Source organism: Saimiri boliviensis, chromosome 4, assembly GCF_048565385.1.
Source record: "Saimiri boliviensis isolate mSaiBol1 chromosome 4, mSaiBol1.pri, whole genome shotgun sequence".
NCBI classification, from domain to species: Eukaryota; Metazoa; Chordata; class Mammalia; order Primates; family Cebidae; genus Saimiri; species Saimiri boliviensis.
This window is the reverse complement of record NC_133452.1, coordinates 22,646,614-22,669,202: the sequence shown is the minus strand read 5'-3', so window position 1 is coordinate 22,669,202 and position 22,589 is coordinate 22,646,614. Positions and strand designations below refer to the sequence as shown.

At 34.6% G+C, this 22,589-nt stretch overlaps 1 protein-coding gene across 4 annotated transcripts in view; it reads left to right on the top strand.

Moving 5' to 3' along the window:
* Positions 1–22,589, top strand: part of STXBP5 (syntaxin binding protein 5) — a 170,724-nt gene that overhangs the window by 38,140 nt on the left and 109,995 nt on the right. For all 4 annotated transcript variants that reach the window (XM_039467624.2, XM_074397306.1, XM_039467625.2 and 1 more), the window contains exons 5-7: positions 15,240–15,374; positions 16,876–16,939; positions 21,835–21,918. In XM_039467624.2, the coding sequence (XP_039323558.1) occupies positions 15,240–15,374; positions 16,876–16,939; positions 21,835–21,918 (283 nt within the window). The remainder of the gene's footprint in view (positions 1–15,239; positions 15,375–16,875; positions 16,940–21,834; positions 21,919–22,589) is intronic.

The following is a 22,589-nucleotide window of genomic DNA, read 5'->3' as shown; positions in this document are numbered from 1 at the left end:
AGTTTGTTTTTCCATTCACCTATTGAAGGATATCTTGGTTTTTGTTTTTTTTGGCCATTATGAATAAAGCTGTTAAATATTCATATGCAGTTTTTTTTTTGTGGATGTGCATTTTCAGCACAGTTGGATACCTGGGCGTGCTATTGCTGGATCATATGCTAGACTATCTTTGGCTTTGTGAAAAACTGCCAAGCTGTCTTCCTTAATGGCTATGCTGTTTTGCATTCCTGCTAGCGTTGAATAAGAGATCCTTTCGCTCCTTATCCTTACTAACATTTGTTATTGCCAGTTTATAGGCTTCAGCCGTTTTAATACGTGTGTAGTGTTACCTCATTGTTACTTTAATGTGCAGTTCCCTAGTGACACATGATGCAGGTTATCTTTTCATATGCTCTTTTGTTTTATATGTTGCTTTGGTGAATTGTCCAGATTTTTCTGCCCGTCTTTAAATTCGGCACTTTGTTTCTGATTGATAATTTAAGAATTCTTTGTATGTTTTGAGTACCTTTATCAGATATGTCTTGTACAAATATTTTCTCCTAGTATGTGACTTCTAGTTTTATTCTCTGCACAGTGTCTTTGCAGAGCAGATATTTCATATTTAATAAAGTTTAGCTTAATTTTTCTCTCAGAGATCACACTTTTGCTGTTTTTATTCTGAAAAATTCATTGCTAAACTCAAGATCACTACCTAGATTTCCGCCTGTGTTATGTTGTAGAAGTTTTAGAGTTTTGCATTTTACATTTAGATCTATGATCCATGTTGAGTTAAATTTTTTGAAATATGTAAGTTCTGTGTCTAGAGTTTTTTCATTTTTTCTATGATTGTCCAGTTGTTCCCGCACCATTTGTTGAAAAGATTGTCTGTTTCCCATTGGAATGGATTGGCTCCTTTATCACAGAGAAGTTCACTGTATTTAAGTGTATCTATTTCTGGTTCTCTGGTTCTGTTCAAGATAGATCAACTAATCTATTTGGCTGTTATTTTCCTAATACAGTCAACTTTTCATATCTATGGGATCCACATCTGGTTTCAGCCATCAGCAGACTGAGAATATTTGGGAGAAAAATAAAAAGATAATAAAAATAAACAATACAAGATAACAATGATGTGCTTAGCATTTAAATTGTATTAAGTGTTAGAAGTAATTAAGAGATTATTTAATGTGCATAGGTTATATGCAAATACTATGCAATTCTATATAAGGGACTTGAGCATTATTGGATGTTGGTATCTGAGGGGGTTCTGTTAACTAATTCCCCACAGATAGGGAGGGATGGGTAGTGTCAGCCCTCTGACTTTGGTCTTCTTGTTCAGTATTACATTGGCTGTTGTGAGTTTTATGCCTTTTCATATAAGCTTTAGAATCAGTTTGTCAATATCCACAAAATAGCTTGCTGGGATTTTGATTTGGCTTTTTAAAAGGACTATCGACTTAACTTATTTTGTATTTTTAATGTTTTTACATTTCTGAAATTACAACATTTTTATTAATGAATGGTGTCTTATATATAATTAATTGGAAATATTTTGTGAATTTTATTAATACTAAATAAAAATAATGGCATGCCCTAGAGTCAGTATCATATTAGATTCAGTGAAATATGGTATTTGATGAGTTTGAAATTATATGAAATGACAGTTTGTAATTAATTTGAAGAATTTGTAGTGGACTTTCTAATTATGAATTTTATGACCTACCAGTGGTTTTCCTTCAACACTTTGAAGCTGTTATTTCACAATTTTCTGCCCTCCTTTTTCTTTCTATGAGAAATCAGTGGTTATTTAAATTTTTACTCCCCTGTATGAAATGCATCCTATTTCTTTGTCTGCTTTCAAAATTATCACTTTATCTTTGGTTTTAAGCACTTTGACAGTGATATGTGTAGCCATTATTTTCTCCCTTCCCTTCCCTCCCCTCCCCCTCCCACATTCAAGTGATTCTCCTGCCTCAGCTTCCTGTGCAGCTGGGATTACCAGCATGCACTACCACGCCCAGCTAATTTTTGTATTTTTGGTTTATACTGCTTGAGGTTTGCTGAGCTTTTTTTTTTCTTTGAGAGGGAGTCTTGCTGTGTCACCTAGGCTGAATGCAGTGGTATGATCTTGGCTCATTGCAACCTCTGCCTCCTGGGTTCAAGTGATTCTCCTGCCTCAGCTTCCTGAATAGTGAGGATTATAGGCACCCATCACCAAGCCCTACTAGTTTTGTATTTTAGTAGAGATGGGATTTCACTATGTAGGTCAAGCTGGTCTGGAACTCCTGAGCTCAAATGATCCTGCCTTGGCCTCCCAAAGTGGTGAGATCACAGGCATGAGCCACTGTCCCTGACCTGAGCTCCTTAAATCTGTAAATCTTCATAAAATTTAGGACATTTTCAGCTGATATATTTTTCAGATACTTGTTATGCTCCATTCCCTCTTCTCTTTCTAGAGTATTAGTTACAGATGTTAAACCTTACAGTGTTTTCTGTTGGTTCTTGAGACTGTTTATTTTCTTTCATGTTTTTCTTGTTTTTCAGGTTGGATAATTATTGATATTTCTTTAGATTTGCTTGCTCCCTTCTCTGTCATCTTCATTCTTCTGTTAAGCCCATCCAGTTAAATTTTTTATTTCACATACTGTGTTCTTTAGTTCCAGAAGTTTTTTGTTATTCTGATTTCATTTATTAGAAATTTTTTTTTTTTTTTTTTTTTTTGCGTTATTGAGCACAGTTACAATAGCTACTTCAGAAGTCTCATGTGCTAACAGTTCTAACAGCTGGGTCATCTCTAATTCAGTCTCTGTTGACTGTCTCTTCTCTTGAGAATGGGTCACAGTCCCCTATTCTGTGTATTTTGAGTAATGTTGGATTGTAACCTACACGTTGTGTATTTTATGTTATAGACACCTTGGATTCTGTTATATTCTTTTGAAGAGCACTGTTGGTTGTAGGTTGTGTGTGTGTGTGTGTGTGTGTGTGTGATTTTGGCTTTTTTTGCTTTTTTTTTTAAAAGCTGGAAATTAACTACATTTTACTCAAACTGTAATTGTCTCAGGAAGCAGTTCAAATTTCAGTCTGGTGTTTTTATTTCTAGCTGGGTGAGTTGGAATCTGCCCTGAGTATGCGCGCTTCAGCCACAGGTGTTTATGGGATTTATACGCAGAACTTGGAGCTCTCCTTTCTGGTTCTTGTCTTTATTCTCTCCACCTCATTTTCCAGTGGCTGTGGTTGTCCCAGTCAGTGACCTTTGGCTCAGTGGCTTTTCTGTTGGAAATTTTGCTCCCATCATGGTACACACTATCACCTGTCCTTTTTTTTGGAAGCCCGGAAACCATACTTAATGCCATTTTCTTTTCTAAGAGATGACTCTGTGCCAGAATTGGCTAACTTTTGGTTATTCTCTACTCTCATTAGGTTGTTATTTCTGCTATTTTGTCAAGAGTTTATAGTGATTATCTGAGGGACAGGTGATCTGATAGGAGCTTTTTTGGTCATTACTGGAAGTGGACTCTATATATGGTTTTTAAAGAAAATGAATAATTCACACTCTTTGCAGATGTATACACATACCCATACCCATACCCCACACCCACCCCTATATATAGTTTTAAACGGGAGTATTAATAGTACTCTAAAATTAGCCTATATATTTAAAGATATTTTATTGTAATTTGTTTTATTATTTAACATTTCATGTTTTCCATTATATATTATTTATATATGCAGAAGACAGGTAGGATAGTTATCATTTCTGTTTTCAACTGGGAATCTGAAGAAAAAGATTAAACAATTTGTCTAAGCAAATCAGTGGCTTTAGAATGAAATCCGAAATCTTTGATTTCCAATTTGTAATTGAGAGCTCTTTCCACTGTATTACCCTCCCTTCTAACTTGATAGATACTGCTACAGTCTGTTCATTTTCTGTCTTAAACCTTCTTCTTTAAAAATCTTACATTCCCATAGATCAGCCAGTCTGTTAAGGTGAGCCCTGAATGTGTATAAGCATTTATATATATATATATATATATATATATATATATATGAATGCATATATATATTCATATATATATGAATGCATATATATATTCATATATATGTATGAATGCATATATATATTCATATATATATATATATATATATTTTTTTTTTGGTAAGAGATGGATTTCCCTCTGACATCGAGGATGGAGTGTAGTGGTGTGATCGTAGTTCACTGCAATCTCCATCTCCTCCTGGGCTTAAGCAATTTTCTTACCTCAGCCTTCTAAGTGGTTGGGACTACAGTTGCACGCCTTGACATTTGGCTAATTTTTAATTTTTTGTAGAGATGGTATCTCACTTTGTCACCCAGAATGATCTTGAAACCCTGGGCTCACATGATCTTCCTGCCTTCCTCCCAATGTACTGGGATTATAGGCTTGAGCTATCATGGCTGGCCATATGTTAGCATTCAGAGTTACCATGACTTGTCTTGCTTGACTTAGACCCTGATTCCTCACAGTAAATAATTACTGTGGTTCACAATATCAGTAGCGTCAAATCTGAGAAACTCTGGCTAGCCATGTGCAGAAAGCAGAACCTGGATTCCTTCCTGACACTTTACACTAAAATTAACTCCAGATGGATTAAAGACTTAAACATAAGACCTAACACCATAAAAACCCTGGAAGAAAATCTAGGCAAAACCATCCAGGACATAGGTGTAGGCAAGGACTTCATGACCAAAACACCAAAAGCATTGGCAACAAAAGCCAAAATAGACAAATGGGACCTAATCAAACTCCACAGATTCTGCACAGCAAAAGAAATAGTCATTAGAGTGAATCAGAAACCAACAGAATGGGAAAAAATTTTTGCAGTCTACCCATCTGACAAAGGGCTGATATCCAGAATTTACAAAGAACTAAAACAGATATATAAGCAAAAAACAAACAAGCCCATTCAGAAATAGGTGAAGGCTATGAACAGACACTTTACAAAAGAAGACATACATGAGGCCAACAAACATATGAAAAAATGCTCATCATCACTGGTCATTAGATAAATGCAAATCAAAACCACATTGAGATACCATCTCACACCAGTTTGAATGGCGATCATTAAAAAATCTAGAGACAGCAGATGCTGGAGAGGATGTGGAGAAATAGGAACACTTTCACACTGTTGGTGGGAGTGTAGATTAGTTCAGCCTTTGTGGAGTGTGGCGATTCCTCAAGGACCTAGAAATAGAAATTCCATTTGACCCAGCAATCCCATTACTGGGTATATATCCAAAGCATTATAAATCATTCTACTCTAAGGACACATGCACACGAATGTTCACTGCAGCACTATTTACAATAGCAAAGACCTGGAACCAACCCAAATACCCATCGATGATAGACTAGACAGGGAAAATGTGGCACATATACACCATGGAATATTATGCAGCCATCAAAAACGATGAGTTCGTGTCCTTTATAGGGACATGGATGAACCTGGAAACCATCATTCTCAGCAAACTGACCAAGACCAGAAAATCAAACACCGCATGTTCTCACTCATAGGCGAGTGTTGAACAATGAGAACACATGGACACAGGGAGGGGAGTACTACACACTGGGGTCTGCTGGGGGGAAATAGGGGAAGGATAGCATGGGGAGAAATGCCGGATATAGGTGAAGGGGAGGAAGGCAGCAACTGCCACGTGTGTACCTATGCAACTATCTTGCATGTTCTTCAAATGTACCCCAAAACCTAAAATGCAATTAAAAAAAAAAAAGAAATTCTGGACTCTTCTACATCAAAATGATGTTAGTCAGTATAGTGTTTTGGAAATTTTCTTAAGTCTCTGCTCACTGGAGAGATTCTGCCAAGAGCTGGAACTTTAGCAGAAGAATACCTCTGATACCACATTTGCCAGTAGCATGTCCATATTCCTCACTGGGCACAGGAATGCAGTAGTATGTGGTTCAGGTCACTCTACAGGGTATTGCGGTAAGTCTTCGTGGAGAACAGATCAAGCCTCAAGGAGTCCCAGAGTCAGGAGCTAACGGTCAGGCATGGAGTGCATCTTCTCTAGAGTACCTCTAAGGATGGTCTCCAAGAAATTCTGGTAAACAGGGGTGGGAACTGTAAGCTATTGTAAGATGTCTGTAGGCATATGTCTTGGCAAACAGAAGGTATCTTTGTGTGAAGTGGGGAAAGGTTGCATTTCTCAGTGGATGGAGTTTTACATTGTCTGCTCCTCCCTGCCTTGGTTGGGTGCTGTTATGCAGGGCACAGCCTGCACAGTTAGTATGGAGTGGTCCTAAAAGTTACAAATGAAATGAACTGGTGGATTTTCCAGTTTTGATTCATGAAATATGATTTACCGTTGGTCCTGTTCAAAGTTCAGCTCCTCTTTGGCCTTCATTAGGGTAAACAAGGAATTGCAGTTAGAATATCTGGTCTTGTATAACTCCTCTGGATGAAATATTCTAGGATGGCTACAAACTTGTATGGCAGCTGTTGAACTTAAAGTGCCAAGGAATGGTCCCCAGTGCCTCATGGATGAACCTTACTGTATTCTTTCAAGACTGAGGATTTCCTCAAATAGCTGAAAGGTTAGAGGTGGCATTTGGGAGGAGCCCAGTTTTCCTTAGCACCTACCCACAGGTGGGGAGGAGAGAGTGTAATGGAGGCTGTCCTGGAGCTCTAGAAATCTGCTCCCAGCCCCAATACTTCTGCTGCCCCTCATCTTGAGCTCTGTGGCATTTACCTCTTTTCAGAATGCCCTGCAGTGTGTACCATGGTAGAAGCCTGTCAGAGTCGCTTCGCCAGACAGGTGAATGCTCACATTCCCTGCCCATTCTTCATCTGTAGGAATCCGGTCTTATTTTCTTTATGCAACTGCTTTATGTTCAGTGTTATATTTTGTGTTGGTCGGGATAGTCTGAGCTATGCTGTGGTAACAAAAACTTTCAGTTTCAATGAAATAATACAGCAGTGATTTATTTTTGTTTACACAGTGTCTTTGTGGGTATACTGGGAACATGGTTTCTTCTCATTGTCATCTTTACCTCAGAATCCTGGATAAGGAATAGCCAGTTTTTAAAATATTTCCAGTCGCTGTGGAAGAGGTAGAAGACAACAGTGACACACATATTAGCTCTTAACGCTTCTCCCTGGAAGTCATACAGGTCTCTTCCACTCTCATTTCAAGAGCCAGAGCAGGTCACATGGCCATCCCTAATTTCAGTAGTATAGTAGCTAGGGGAAAAAGGAAACTGGAATATTTGTAAATAGTTGTAATGACTGCCACACTGTATTTTTATTGTCAACATTCAAATATAGGAACAATAGCCTGATTAGTTTCTCCTCATTGTAAATTTATTTGAGGTAACTAAACAGGTCAGTTATTATATGTTTCACTTTTATGCTATTTAAAGTGAATATCTAATATTCGTATATGTGAGGTCTGTGTATTTTTATTTAGGAAATTAGCAGAAGTAGGAAAAATATGAAAAGTTCATAAAACCTGTTTTACTAGATTTGGTGAACAATTGTTAAGTGTTTACCATTGTCTTATTTTTATTATAAGTAGTTAGACTTTATCATTTTAGTAGAAAATTATATAATATAAATTGTATGTAATGATTTAAATTGCACTTTTTCATAATGTGGACTTTTTTCCTATTTTTTTTTAATTGTGGTAAAATACATGTAAACTTACCACCTTAAACATTTTTGAGTAAAATCATCCTTTGGTATCAGTGAGGGATTGGTTCTGGGACCCTCCCCTCCTGTGAATACCAAATCCCATGGATGTTCAAGTCTTTCATATGAAATGTAGTAACCTAGGCACATCCTCCTCTATGTTTTAAATAATTGTAGATTATTTATAATACTTGTATACGGTTTAAATGCTTTGTAAATAGTTGTTACACTGTATTGTTAGGGAATAATGACAAGAATAAATCTGCACATAGTTAGTATGGACACACCATCCATGGTTTTTTTTTTTTTTTCTCCAGATGTTTTCAGTCTGCAGTTGGTAGAATCCATGATGCAGAACCCATGGATGCAGAGCGCTTACTGTATACAGTTCAGCAATGTTAAGGACATTCACGTTGTTATACAACCCTATGATATGGATGTATCTTGATGTGATTTCACTTTTATGATGTTTAAGAAAAAATGTAGGAATTGGAGTCTCAAGTCTTGGTTTCACTCTGTGAACTTGAGCAAATTACTGCTTTGTGTGTTAGTTTTCTGATTTGCAGAAAGATTTTTTCTAAGATTCAGGTAATCTTTACTATTTCATTTCTCTTGCATCTTAAAGCAGCCTTACCCACCCACTTCTCCTTATTTGATCTGTACATAATTGTACAACAACTATTATACAGCAACTATTATATACAGCTTGGTGCTGGCTGCTGAGCCTGTATTGGTAAACAACACAGACTTTGGCCTTGTCATTAGGATATTAGTCAAAGCTAAAACAAGTTTAGCTTCTCAGACGTTCAGTAGAATGACTTTTGTTTAACAAGTAGGTATTTCAATTTTCATAGAGTAATTTTGATTTTAGAGATAATACAAACTTACAAATGTTCTTCTTGGTTAGCAGCCTACTAATTTCACAGATTGGGTTGTTTAAACAACAGAAATTTATTTCCTCACAATTCAGGAGTCTAGAAGTCTGAGATCCAGGCAGGTTGATTTCTTCTGAGGGCCTCTCATCTTGTAGATAGATGGCTTTCTTCTCCCTGCCTCTTCATGTGGTCTCAGTGTGTGTATTGTATCCTAATCTCCTTTGATAAAGATACCAATTGTATTGAACTGGGGACTACCATAGGACTTTATTTTATCTTAATTATCTCTTTATATGCACTGTCTTCAAATACTGTCACATTCTTCCGTACTGGGGGTTAGGACTTCACCATATAATTGAGGAGGGCAGCACACAATTCAGCTATAAAAAAAAAAGTAGGGTAAAACCACCCAGGATACAAGATAGAATTTTTAAAAATCAGCAAGCAAAAGAAAAAGTAAATATACTTTGAAAGTTGGGGAAAAACCATACAATTTTAAATATCGTCCTTAATTAGCATGTAGCTTATTGTGCCAATTGCCAGGCTCAACTCAGGAATTTGCCATATAATTTTTATCACAGGTACTACTTTGACAATAGTAGTAGCTATAGCATCTCAATCTTCCATGGCCTGAAAGGAATTGGTAGCTGCAGTATGTCATAGTAGAATGCTGGGGTTATGGACTTTACTTACCCATCAGATTGAATTATTTTCCCCAAAAAGATAATCTTGAAGTTCTAACCCCTGGTTCCTATTAATGTAACCTTAGTTAGAAACAGGGTCTTTGCAGATGTAGTCAAGTTTGTTTGAGATTGTTAAGGTGGAGACTAATCTGACTAGTGTCCCTATAAGAAGAGGTGAAGAGACATACACAGTAACTCAGAGAATAAATACTACGTGATGATGGAGGTAGAAACTGAATGACGTAGCTATGAGCCAAGGAATGCAAAGGATAGCTGGCAATAGCAGTAACTTAGGGGAGAGGCATGTAACAGATTTTCCCCTATAACCCTCAGAGAGGGCAGCACCCTGCTGACCCCTTAATTTCAGACTCTCAGCCTCCAGAACTGTGAAAGAATAAATTTCTTTTGTTTTCAGCCACCCATGCTGTGTTAGTTTGTTTTGTCAGCTCTAGGAAACATGTATCACCTTTATTCCTCTTCCTTGATACTGGTGAGCCTCATTATTATGTGCCATTGGGTTTATACATGTAAAGGAGAGGTTCCTTGCTTTGATAGACTGAGAATTTAATAAGTAAAATAGATAAGTTGCAGTATCAGAATATATTCAATTTAGCTTATACCTTGTTTTGTTTTTTTTTTTTCCTTTAAAAAAGTTTAAATAGGAGCAAGTCATGGATTGATAAGCAGCTACAACCATCTTCTAGTCTTTGTTTTATCACCATGAGTTAGTATGACCAGTATTCTCAACCATGTTAAGTTTTTTGCCTAAGTTTATAACTAACAATACGTGAAACATTTTAAGATTGAAGACTAAATTATATGTGGACTTTCCTATGTAGGACGTAATATTATTGTCCAGTATTTGTACCTCTTGATTTATATAATGCTTTATTGTTTGTAAAACCTTTTCACATAAATAGTTATTTATTCTCAGGGATTAAGAAATTTGCCTCAATGAAATTTTATAGACTATTTTCCCCTCTAAGTATGTTAAACACCTGAAAAGCTGAGTCTTGATAGTAAAGGTAATATATTTCTAAAGTCATATGGTTTTTCTTTATTCCAATACTCTGATTTACAGTTTCTGTATGACTTCTATATTTAATGATAGATACGTCTATTGTTTAGTGAATAAGTATACTTTCATTCTAAAGTAATGAAAGGGAAGGAAAATTATTATATGAAACACATTAATAATCAAGATTTCTATAACCTAACTGTAAATGAAACATTCCTGTTTAAAAGTCCTCTCAAGGAAAAAATAACTGTATGACAAATGAAGTTAATCTGTTCAGATGCCAGCACAGCAAGGGGAGATTTGGTGCCTATAATATTTGGTGCAATAAGTTGCCACCCTAGCATCAAATTTTCCCAGTCTTATAAATAAATTTATATAGAACCAAAACTAATTTATCACATTATACTCTTATTTTATTATTTTATTACAGTATTGTGTTTTGCATATTTATAAAGCTTGCAGTTTACTCTGTAACCACATAAATAGAGCATAACCTTAGATAGTTGTAAAAGACTGTTTGGCTGAGTACCAGCCCCCAGAATATCTATATAGGTCTTAAACAAAGATTTTGAATTAACTAATTACACATGTTAAACAAGGAAAAAATTAATCACAATGGTGAAACAAAGACCCAGAATTAAGTTTCTCTGGTAATTGCATGATATTATCAAAATACTTTTCTTTGAAAGCAGCTTAATGAGGCATTAGAAATCAGAGTGATTTGATGGGGTGAAATTAAGGACTACATCAGAGGCATGAATGGTGTCCAGTCCTGTTGGGAAGATGGGGGATCTACTATTCTGGACCTAATTATGATCTACAGAGAGAATTGGTTGATGATATGGAAATGATGAGACATCTTAGAAATTCAGGTATGGAGTATCACGTTTTCAAGCAAAATTTAAAAAAAAGAATTATCTTAATATTCAGCGGAAAGGCAGTTATGATTTGATAACCTTGAAACTGCTAAAGGAAAGATGTTTAGGAAGTATTGGATCACTTCCTAGAATAAAATTATCCATAAGGAGTCTCTTTGAATACCTCTCCCCTTTTCCTTGTCAGAATTTCTTCTATAATTCTGCATCTTTTAATTTGTTTTACTATTGTGATTAATTTTATCCTTGTTTAACATGTGCAATTAGTTAATTTAAAATCTTTATTAGACTTACACAGACTTTTAGGGGGCTGGTACTCAGTGAAATCCTCTTTTACAATTACCTGACGAGGAATTTCTTCTGACAAGGAAAAGAAGAGACATATTTAAACAGACTGTTCTAGTTCCAAAAGGACCTTACAGTGTGCTAAAGGTATAAAAAGATTACATAAAAAGACATTAAAAGATTACATGGAAGGAGGCAGTATATAACCAAAGGCGAATATAAGAGTACTTAGCTCTGCCAGTGAACAGGATGAGCTATTTATTAATGCATGAATAGCTTACATTAAAGCAGAGGTGCAAATTTGTATTATAATATGAATGAATGTCATTTTAGAGGTTTATATGAAAACATGATAAAATAATTGAGTCTTTTTTTAAAGAAGACAAAAATCAGTCATCAGAAAAATGCAGACGAAACTGCTTATCAGAATGGCAAAATGATTATGATGCAACTGGAGCTTCTCATAACTTACTGATGTGAGTTTAAGTGTTGCAGTCATTTCAGAAAGTTTCTTAGGCAGTATTCACATCCACCATGACCCAGCAATTTTACTCCTAAACATATACCTATGGTAGGCAGAATTCTAAGATGGGCTCCAAGGTATCTACCCCTTGATGTACACACACCTACTCTTTGTTAATTAATTAAACACTTATAATTGGTGAAGACATTTTGCAGATATATTTCAGTTCCCAAATTAGTTGACCTTCAGATATGAAGATGATCCTAAGTAGGCCTAACAATCAGGTGAGCATTTAAAATAGACTGGATTTTTCCTGTCAAAAGGCTCACAGTATGAGAGGATCCAATGGACAGGAGACTCTTTCTTGCTGGCTTGAAAATGGAGGGGGCCAGTAGTCTCTAGGTGTACCAGTGGCCTCTGAGAGGCAGCAGAAAGACAGATATTCAGTCCTATAGCCACAGATGCTGAATTCAACTAGCAACCCGAATGAGCTTGGGAGCAGATTCTGAAAGGGATGCAGGAAGGCAGCATGATTGAAATGTGAATTTTAGCCTTGTAAATCCCTGAGCAGAGAACCTATTAAGTGCCTGGTCCTCTAACCTACAGAAATAATAAATGAGTATTCTTTTAAGTCATTAAATTTGTGATACTTTGTTACAAATCAGTAAAAAACTAATAACTGGTATTATTTTGGTACCTGGAAGTGGAATACCATTCCAGTTCCACTGTAACAAATATCTAAAAATATGAAAGTCACTTTGGAGCTTGACAGTGATTACAGGCTGGAAGAATTTTGAGGAGCATGATAGAAAAGCATATATTGCCCAGAACAAGCGTTTGCAGGACTCAGTACTTGAGTCTCTTGCTAGGGAGAGGCTGGAGAAAGTGGTTCCTTGTTGTATAGTGGGAGAACAGAATGCTTAACAGAATGGTCCCTAACATAATGAGTTAGTGATTAACTTGTACAGTTAGCTGAAGAGATTTCCAAGGAAAGTATTGAGAGTGCGAGCTGATTCTTTTTCTTGCTACTTTATAGTAAAGTGCAAAAGGAGAGAGGTAAATTGAGTGAAGAATTATTAAAGGAACCAGGACTTGACAATTTGGGAAATCCCTACTGTGATACGGCTGGCAAAAGAGAGATTGTTTCCAAAAGTGTGGCATAGTGAAAAATGTGAGAGTGTGGCTGTATAATTTTTACTAAAAACCCCTTAAAGATCAAAAGGTTAGAGAGTTCAGTCACACAAAGAGCTCTTTAAGAGATTAAGAGTGTACCTCACAGATCTTTTCAAGAGAAATGATCTCTTTTCAATAAACCAGAGAATCTAGAAAGTTTGAAAGTATAATCCCACAGGAATTTCAGCAGGAGCGAAGATATAGAAAGGGTTATCTGAAAAAAGGTTTGTGGGTGTGACTTTTGTCTAATGGAGTAAAACCCAATAAAATTTATTTAAGACCTGGAAGTGTCTTGAGAAAATTTTATCAATAGAAACATTGCCAGCTTGGACTGAAAGGGACAAAATAAAAGGAGGCTGTAGTCAGAAGCAGGCTGATAAAAGAACTCAGCTGCAAATAAGTGTTAACTTGCATGAGAAAGGAACAGTGATAAAGAGAGTAGAGCTTAGACCTGCAGAGAATTATTCCCAGGCCTTGAAATCTAACTAAGAAAAATACACGAATTGCCGAAACTAATTTCAGTTTCAGTACCGTTATGGATGAATAAACTTTTTACCTTCCACTTTCTCTCAGTTTGAATGAGAATTTCTGTACAGTCAGCCTTTCATAACTGTAGGTTGTGCATCTGTAGGTTGGATTCAACCAACTACGGCTTGAAAATATTTGGGACAAAAATACAAATAAGAAAACATAGTATATTTGCATTGCATTTACATTGTATTGGCATTATGAGTAATCTAGAGATGAATTAAAGTGTATGGGAAGATTTGTGTAGATTATATGCAAGTATTATGCCATTTTTTATGAAAGACTTGAGTATCTTTGGATTTTATTCTCACTTCTGGAAAACATTAAGATGCTTAAAATATCTCAGTAATGTAAGTTAATTTTATAGCTGACTGAGGGGGAAAAAATCTTAGGATGGTAGCTAATATTGAGAAAGCCTTGTGAAGTAGCAGAGTACTATCAAATGATTTTGTTTATTCAATAGACAAGTCTACACTTTATTAAATTTACATAAATTCTTTAGAAAGTGAACGTTGCCATATAAAATACTCAGCAGAAATTACAAATAGATGAAACTTAAGTAATTATCTTGGACATTACCTCTAAGAAAGAATGAAAATGAGTTGCATGTATATTTATTTGATGAGTGTTTTCGTCTTGAAAATTCTCTGTAATGAAATTGTGTGTTAATGGAAATAGAAAATATTCTGTATGCTTTGTTGAGTGCCTAGTGTTAGTGTTAACAGTGTGGCAGTGATTATTATCATTTTGTGTTGTTTTAAGTGCTATTCCTTTAAATTGTAAAGTCTGTTCTGAGAGACAAAATGGGAGGGGTCTGTAAGAAAAAAAAGCATTATAGATATTCACAAGATACCTTTTTTTTAAACTAAAAATAAGTGCTACAAAAAGGACAAGAGAAAAAAAAAAAGGACAAGATGATATTCATCTTTACCTTGAAATTAAATGAGCCAATATATAACTGTCTGCAGTTGTCAGAATGATACATTTTAGCACATGCGTCCAAATTAATATAATTTGTTAATGAAGACCTGCCATATCATCAGGGCGTAGGAAGAAATAGTTCAAATATATTTTAGAAACATTGTCTGAGTACAGGGGATCCCTGTCCTTCAAGAGGCTCGCAAGTTAGTGAGAAAGATGGACCTTTGCTATCATATAAGGCAGGCCCGATAGAAAAGTATCTCATCAGTTTGAATGCAAATGGTATTTGAATTGAATCTTGAAAAGAAGAAAACTATCAGGGAGGTGCATTTTGGCTAGAAGGAGTAGTAAGCGCAGGTACTGAGATAGATTAGTGTGCTTAGTAGCTTAGTAACTCCTGAGAAACACAGTGTAGTACTCTGGGGTCATGTGGATATTGAAATCAAAGATACAGTCTAAAGTTAAATTTATGATATGCCCAGGGATACACAGTTAGTGGATGACAGCCAGATTTGAAACACATTCTAGCTTCAAAACTCATCTTCTATTATGCCATGCTGTCTATTTACTGTGAGGTCTTATGTTTGATGTAAAACTGAATTAGCATAATTAAATATTAATCACAATGAATAGATAAATCTGATGGTTATATATCAGTTTTGCTGTTGCTGAATTATATATCATAATCAGCCCTCTAATGTAATCAGTAAAATTTACCATTTTTCAAATTTCTTTTTTGAATATATTTTTCTCTTGCAGGGTTACATTTTGCCATCTGCCTTTCCAGAGTAAGTGGCTCTATGTGGGCACTGAACGAGGTAATATACATATTGTCAATGTGGAGTCCTTCACACTCTCAGGCTACGTCATTATGTGGAATAAAGCCATTGAACTGTGAGTTTGAACAAGTATTTCATATTTGAAAGCATCAGTTCTATGTATGATAATACCATTATATTATAGCCAATCAATAAATCTGTATGGAATTAAATATGTGACAGATGTTCTTAATATTAAGTACAGATTTATTAGCTTTTTTGTGAGTATTCTATTGATGTGGCAATTTGTACATTTAAATACTTTATATACATGTGTATAGACATGTACAGCATGCATATATTTACATGTGTGTAAACTAACACAAGTTTAATGAAACAGCCATTCCTACTAATTAAAACCACTCAGTTTTTTCTGTTCTTTTATGTTCTAATTATTTTTCTTTCCAATGATGGTCATGACCCAAAAAATGGGTTGCCACCAGTATTTGGAGAACACTGGATTTAAACTACTATTTGATATGTTTTAATAATCATCAAATACAATGTGTGCTGAAGTTAATATATTATCAAATTAATTTTGTTTGATTTTAATTTTGATAAATTCATGATTGTTTTCATTTCCTAATATTAATAACAAAAACTGGGTTGAACCATAGGGCCCTAAGGATCTTTAGTGCTAACTCTTCACCCTGTCTTAAATTTTTTGTATCTTATCTCTTTTTATAAGTTTTTTCATATATTGCGGGGACATAAAAATCAAAGTTTAAGGATATTGGCAAGACCCTTTTTAATGTTTCTTTTTGTTTTTAAGCAAATAGTCTTGTATTGTTGCACACCACAGTATTTACATCTTTTTGTGAAAAGGATAATTCCGTGACATAGCTCTTAAGTCATGTGTTAGTATAGCTGTAGTAGTGTATTAATCCTGGTTTTTCTTCCTGTAGCAAGAATGTTATTAACATATATCAGTCCTTTGGTAGGGTTTTCATGGTCTGCTCTTTGAATTAATCATGACATCTAGTGGGTAGGCTTAGTGCAGGTGTCTATAGTTTTACAGATGGCTCTCATGAAGAGAAGTGATCTGTCAAACTTTGGAATTTTTGAATTAGGAGTATGCTTATTTTTACTCTATAAGCACCAATTCAGTCATATTCTTACCTGTAGAATTTCTTTTTCTCTGAGCAGATATAGGTGGCGTTACTTTGTCGCTTTTTTAATAGAATTTTTTTTCTATTTCTATTGCAACTAAATGGGATGCCTAAATTGGAGGCTAGAATTTAGTAAAATAAGATAGGTGCTGTGTTATTCAAAAATAGTAACTTTGAGAAGTCTGCCTTGACAATAAATTTCCTATGCTCAAATCTTCGACTAAATTAAAGGTTCTTTCCTATGCAGAAAGTATACTTAATTGTGAATTTTGTTTATTTATATGTCATCACTTTTTCCCTGATCCCTATTTTGATCCATATTAAGAACTATACATTTATCACTTGCTGAAATGCTTTCTTTCCTTATAAATATAACTTATTTTCGGTTCACTTGCTTTTTTTGGAAATATGTAGCCATATTAAAATTTTTAATTGAAGGCAAAATCTTACTAACTTTTTCTTTTTTAGGTCATCTAAATCTCACCCAGGACCTGTCGTCCATATAAGTGATAATCCAATGGACGAAGGAAAGGTAGAATTTTTTTGTAAATAATTATGTATTTAAATGCATGAATTTTTGTATTTTTCATTAACTGTACTATATCAGGATCACACTTATTCTTTCAAGTTGAGATTGCCATTGAGGGTTGTGTATCATATACACTTAATGCTTATTAATTAAGAAGAACAAATAAAAGAATCAGAATCATTTACACTTTTAAAGGACAAGAAAATACCCTAAAACATAAGTGAAACTTAATAGATATAATTACAGGTTATTAATTTATATTTGGCTCATTCAGACTATTTTTCCTGATTTTCTGTTAATCCTGATAGTTTTCTTTTGTTTTGGATTCTTTTGAACACTTTGGTTATACAATTTTTGTGGCACTTATCCCAGAATGCCTTATGTTAACAGTTGTCTTGATTCTTTTGAACACTTTGATTATACAGTTTTTGTAGCACTTAACACAGATTGCCTCATGTTACAGTTGTTTTGGTATCTCATCTACCCTAAAGTTTTTTGTCATACATAGCTCCAGTTAATAATGTAGAGTTTTTAAAATGTTATTTAATTTTTAATACTCTGAAACCAGATTCATATAGTCAGTATCTAGCTATTGTTAAATTAGGTTATTTAAATCATTTAAAACTAATAAATATTTTTGAATGAATATTTTCTATTTCAAACCAGTCTTTCAGGTAATTCTATTTAATAATGATATTTTTCTGCCTATGTAATTTAATGATGTGAAGCTAAGTAAATACCAAGCAGTTTATTGCTGTCGGAAATCAATAAAGTGAAACCTCTGGATTTTATGCAGGAGTTTAACCAGGTTTTTCATTTCCTCAATTGTGGGAGAGGTTGAGCTGACATACTGTTTAACACTGTTCTCTTAGTTTGCCATTGAGGAAACAAAAGGATAACTAGACCATTTGGAGTTAGGTTATAATTATAGCATTGTATGCTTTGAGAGAAACTTTACATAAAGCAAGTGTAAAGTAACCTAGATCTTTATTTAATTTTTATACAAGATATTTATTTAAAAACCAAGCCTTTGGATAAAGTGGCATGGTAGGAGAATTGAAAACTTCCTTTCCACCTTGAATTGATCATCAAGTCATTTTAATTCTTCCTGTGCTTCTTTTCTTTTCTTTTTTTTACATTTCCTAAAAGTCCCACTATGTTGCCCAGTCTGTTCTTGAACACCTGGGCTCCAGTGATCCTCCTGCCTTGACCTCCCAGACTGCTGAGATTAGAAGCACGAGCCACTGTGTCTGGCCTAGAGTGCCATTTTAATCTTAATGTTCTCTTGTTTCAAAGCTTTCAGTGGGTCTATAGTATCTAACAAATAAAATCAGCTTTTCTTAAAATATAGCCCTAGATTTTCTTATTATTCAGGATATCTTTACCTGAATGCTGTGCTGAAGCAAATAGTTATATTTTCAGTTACGAACTGCTCTTTGATATTTCCATATCTTTGTTTATGTGAGTCCTTCAGTATGGAATTCTCTTCCACCTCTCTGTTGAAATCCTACCCACCCTTTAAGGCCCAGATTAAATATTTTTCTTTTGTTCTTTTGTGATGTCTTCCATGATAATCCAGACAGAAAATGCTTTTTCTTTCTTTCACATTTATTAGTACTTTAGCTATGAAATTTTATGGTATTTATCATATAATGCTTTGTATTAGAAATGTGTGCATATCTCAGCTCCCCTGAATCTGAAAGACTCCTTGAGCACAAAGGTAATATTTTTACAGGTTTCTAGTTTCCATAGAATCTAACTTATGATTAAAATAACAACTACTCAATATACATTTATATGAATTATATATATAATTCATTCCATAGTGAAGATGATGTAAATAAGTTTTATATATATATATATATATATATATATAAAATTTAAAAAATATTAGGATGCTAAAATGAACTATATTTTATAAACTTTGATTTCTTGTAGACTCTTTTCCTGTTTGCAAAGATCTAGACATTTTGTCATTGAAAAATGATGCAAGGTGATAGGGCAAGTTCCTTCAATGCTAACCTTACAGGTGGATACTACCACATTTAGTGACGGTCTTGGCCAAGGATGGTTAGACATTAGTGTCTAATTACTTTATGATAGGAATAGTTACCATTTATTTAATTCTATGTGTCAGGCACTTTACTGGTCACATTATGTACACAACTTCGTTGGATCCTTTCAACAATTTTTAAATTACAAATTTCTCTTACTTTACGATGATAAAGCCGAGATGTAGTGACATTATGTGTTCTATAGATACAGAGCTAGACTGTGGTGGATCTGGGATTTGAAGACTGATTTCTTTAATTTCAACCCAGTCGTACTCTCTATTACACTACACTTTCTTTCCATTTATATGTTGTAGAGAGATGTATTCATATTTCACGTACCCACTAATGCTTTTTGTAAGGAAAATTTAGAGGGGAATTAGTCATTAGTATGTAAACTAATTAACATCTCTGTGGGTTATAAAAGATTCTAGTAGGAATAAGCATTGAAGAATTTTCCGAGCTTAATTAAGTACTCTATCTTTAGTTTTCTATTTTTAAATATTTATTATTCTCTTGATTTTGTAGAGAAAGGCATTGAAAAGCTGGAAGATTATGGGCATAAAACTCTAACCTGTTGTCACGTATTTCTAATATGCTTAGAATACTACATCTGGCTAGAGAGGTTAAAGTTTAACTCTCAAGCTGTTATGGTGGATAGATAAAATCATTTCCTTGAAGCTATATGGCTATTAAGTGGCAGATACAATACTAGAATTTAGGATATTTGGGTCCTAAGCAGTGCTGTTTGCAGTGTACATCAACTCTTAAGTTTTATTCTTTTCTTCTCTTTCCTTATTCCTGAAGTTCCTCTTTTCTCCAATGCTATATCACATGTCCAAGATACTTGAAAAACCTGGGAAAAGAGAGGAAACAAATATATTTTTTTTCTAGAAGGTGTATGTGTCTCAGATTGCCTAGGAAATAAGAGATAAGGTTAGAAAAATTGACTATATTCTGTACTAAAGTAGGAAAACTTACTTTGTTAGTTTCAATAGCTAGCCCCTCCAGCTGCCCCTGTACTCTGAAATCTTCTAAATTTGTCTTATTAAAATTACTGGGTCTGCCAAAATTTGGTTCATATCCCCAGATTATCCAAACAGATATAGACTAATCATTTCTATAATTATTAAACAAATATTTATTGTGCGTATTGTATGTATTAGGAAGTATGTATGAAAATGCATGGTTCTAGCTTAAGAAAGGGAGCATCTTAATTTGTCTAGAGAAACTGGGTAGACTTAACTAGGAAGTAACACTGAATTTAGACTTAAAATATTAATAGAAGATTGCTTATTGAATGAAAGGGGAGGAGGTTTTAAGCAGAGAAAATCTCAAACTGAGATTTGGCAAATACTGAAGGTAGGGGCTGGGGGCAGCAGAAGTACTATGGGTAGTGTACATAGTTTGTGAGGCAGGAAGATGCATTCCATTTTGAAATGGATGCATTCATAATACTTAAGTATTTATAACATATCTGGCCCTGTGTGTTACGTTAGAGGTATTGTGGTAAAGAAGATAAAACTAATCCTTGCCCAGAGATGCCAGTTTTACAGACTGCACAATAATTCAAATAAGGAAAAGTTCATTATTACATTTTGTGGTGATCCTTCAGATTAAAAAAAAAAAAAAGTACAGAGTGTTAGTGGAGCACATAGGAAGGGTATTGACTTACATTTGGTAGTCTGGGGAAGGCTTCCCAGAAGAAATGATCACTAAAATGACATCTGAGAGATGAGTAGGACTAGTCAGACAAAAAGGATGGCATTCAAATGGAGTGGCTCAGGTAGGGAGGCAGCATGTACAAAGGCTCAAAGGTATGAGAGAGGGTGAACTTAAGAATATACTGTAATGTATTGAGTGGCCATGGTGAGATAAGGGATGGAGCTGGAGAGGTAAACAGAGGTCAAACCATGATGGATCTTGTAGGTTATATTATTGAGTTTGCAACATATCCTAAAAATAATGGTGTGGTATTTAAAAGTTTTAAATAGAAGCATACATTTCCCCATTTGTTTTGTATTTTAGAACTGTTACTGTAGCTACAATATGAAATGGGTTAAAATAGGAGCAAGACTGGAGTCAGGGAGACCGGAAAAGGAATCTTTGTGTCTTGAACCAGGGAAGAGGCACTAGAAGTGGAGAGAAGTAAATTAGATAATATAATGTAATTTAAATTTACATGGTGATTTTACCTATTGGGGGAGAGACTAGAGTTAAGAATGATCCCTAGGTTTCTAACCAGTGCCACTGAATAAACATGGTAAGGAGTAGTGAGAGAAACTGCAACAGGGAAATCCAGAGAAGCAGAGTAGAGAAGAATATAGTTAATTCAATTTTGAGCATATTACTTTGAGGCCTTTGAGTAGATAAATGGAGATGTGGCCACTGGAATTGTGTGTCTGAATCTCATGAGAGGAATGTAGGCCGAATATGATTTGGAAATTATCAATATATAGATGGAGTAGAGGAGATTGCCTGATAGTGTGTCAAATTTGAAAAGTTTATTATAAACTTAAAATATATACAAATGTTAATATTTCTTAGTAATTTATTAAAATCTGTTATATTACTGAAGATGTACACTTAAGACTTCAAAATGGTACTGTTTTTGTTTTTAGAAGTCAGTTGTACGTTGAGTCCCTAATCATCAAAGACATGTAAATATGCCACGCAATGTTCTCATTTGTCATCTGTGTGATTACTAATTAGCAATGCAGACGTTTGTTTATATTGTGCATTTCTACTCAAAGCATTTGAATGGTAGTAGTTACTTTCACTGTCAGCAGATAAATGTTTTATAATTGATATTATTCCTAGGTAATGTGGCTTTTTCTTTTATTACAGCTTTTGATTGGCTTTGAATCTGGAACAGTAGTTTTATGGGACCTCAAATCAAAGAAGGCTGACTACAGATACACATATGATGAGGTAATATTCGTGCTAGCAAAAGCTATTGTCATTTCTCTAATATAAAGCAGTTTCTCTAAAAATTTAATTGGTAATTTTAGTTTAGGCAAGCTTTGTAATTGCAATAACACAGTTTATTTTTTACAATAGAGAATATATTCACACAATTCAAAAGATACAAAAATCTTCTTCCTACCTGCCATTGGGTGATCTAGTTTCCTTATAGGTACCATGTTACTAGTTTTTCTCATGTTCTTCCAGAGGGATTCTGTGCATTTACAAGCAAATTCATAAATATATTCTGTTTTTTCTTTTGTACGAATGATAGTATACTACAGACATTTATAATCTGTTTGCTTTAAGATCCAGTAAGGATTAATTGTGATTGATAGATAAGTCATTTCTGTCCTTTTGCTCCTTACTTCCCTTCTTTACCTTACCTCTCCTTTTTTGGCATTTATTTGTTGAAGATAGAATCTTCTAGATGCTGGCGTTTTCTGGCTGCATCCCCATTGTCTTTAACATTTGGTTTTTCTTTCCCTCAGATTTCCTATAAATTGGATAATTTACTGAGGCTTGATCAAATGCAGGTTTATTTTTCATTTTTAGCAAGACTGCTTCATAGATGATACAGATACTCATTTAGCTGGTGGAACTTTAATGTCTGTTTCTGATATTGGAAGCCAGTGTTG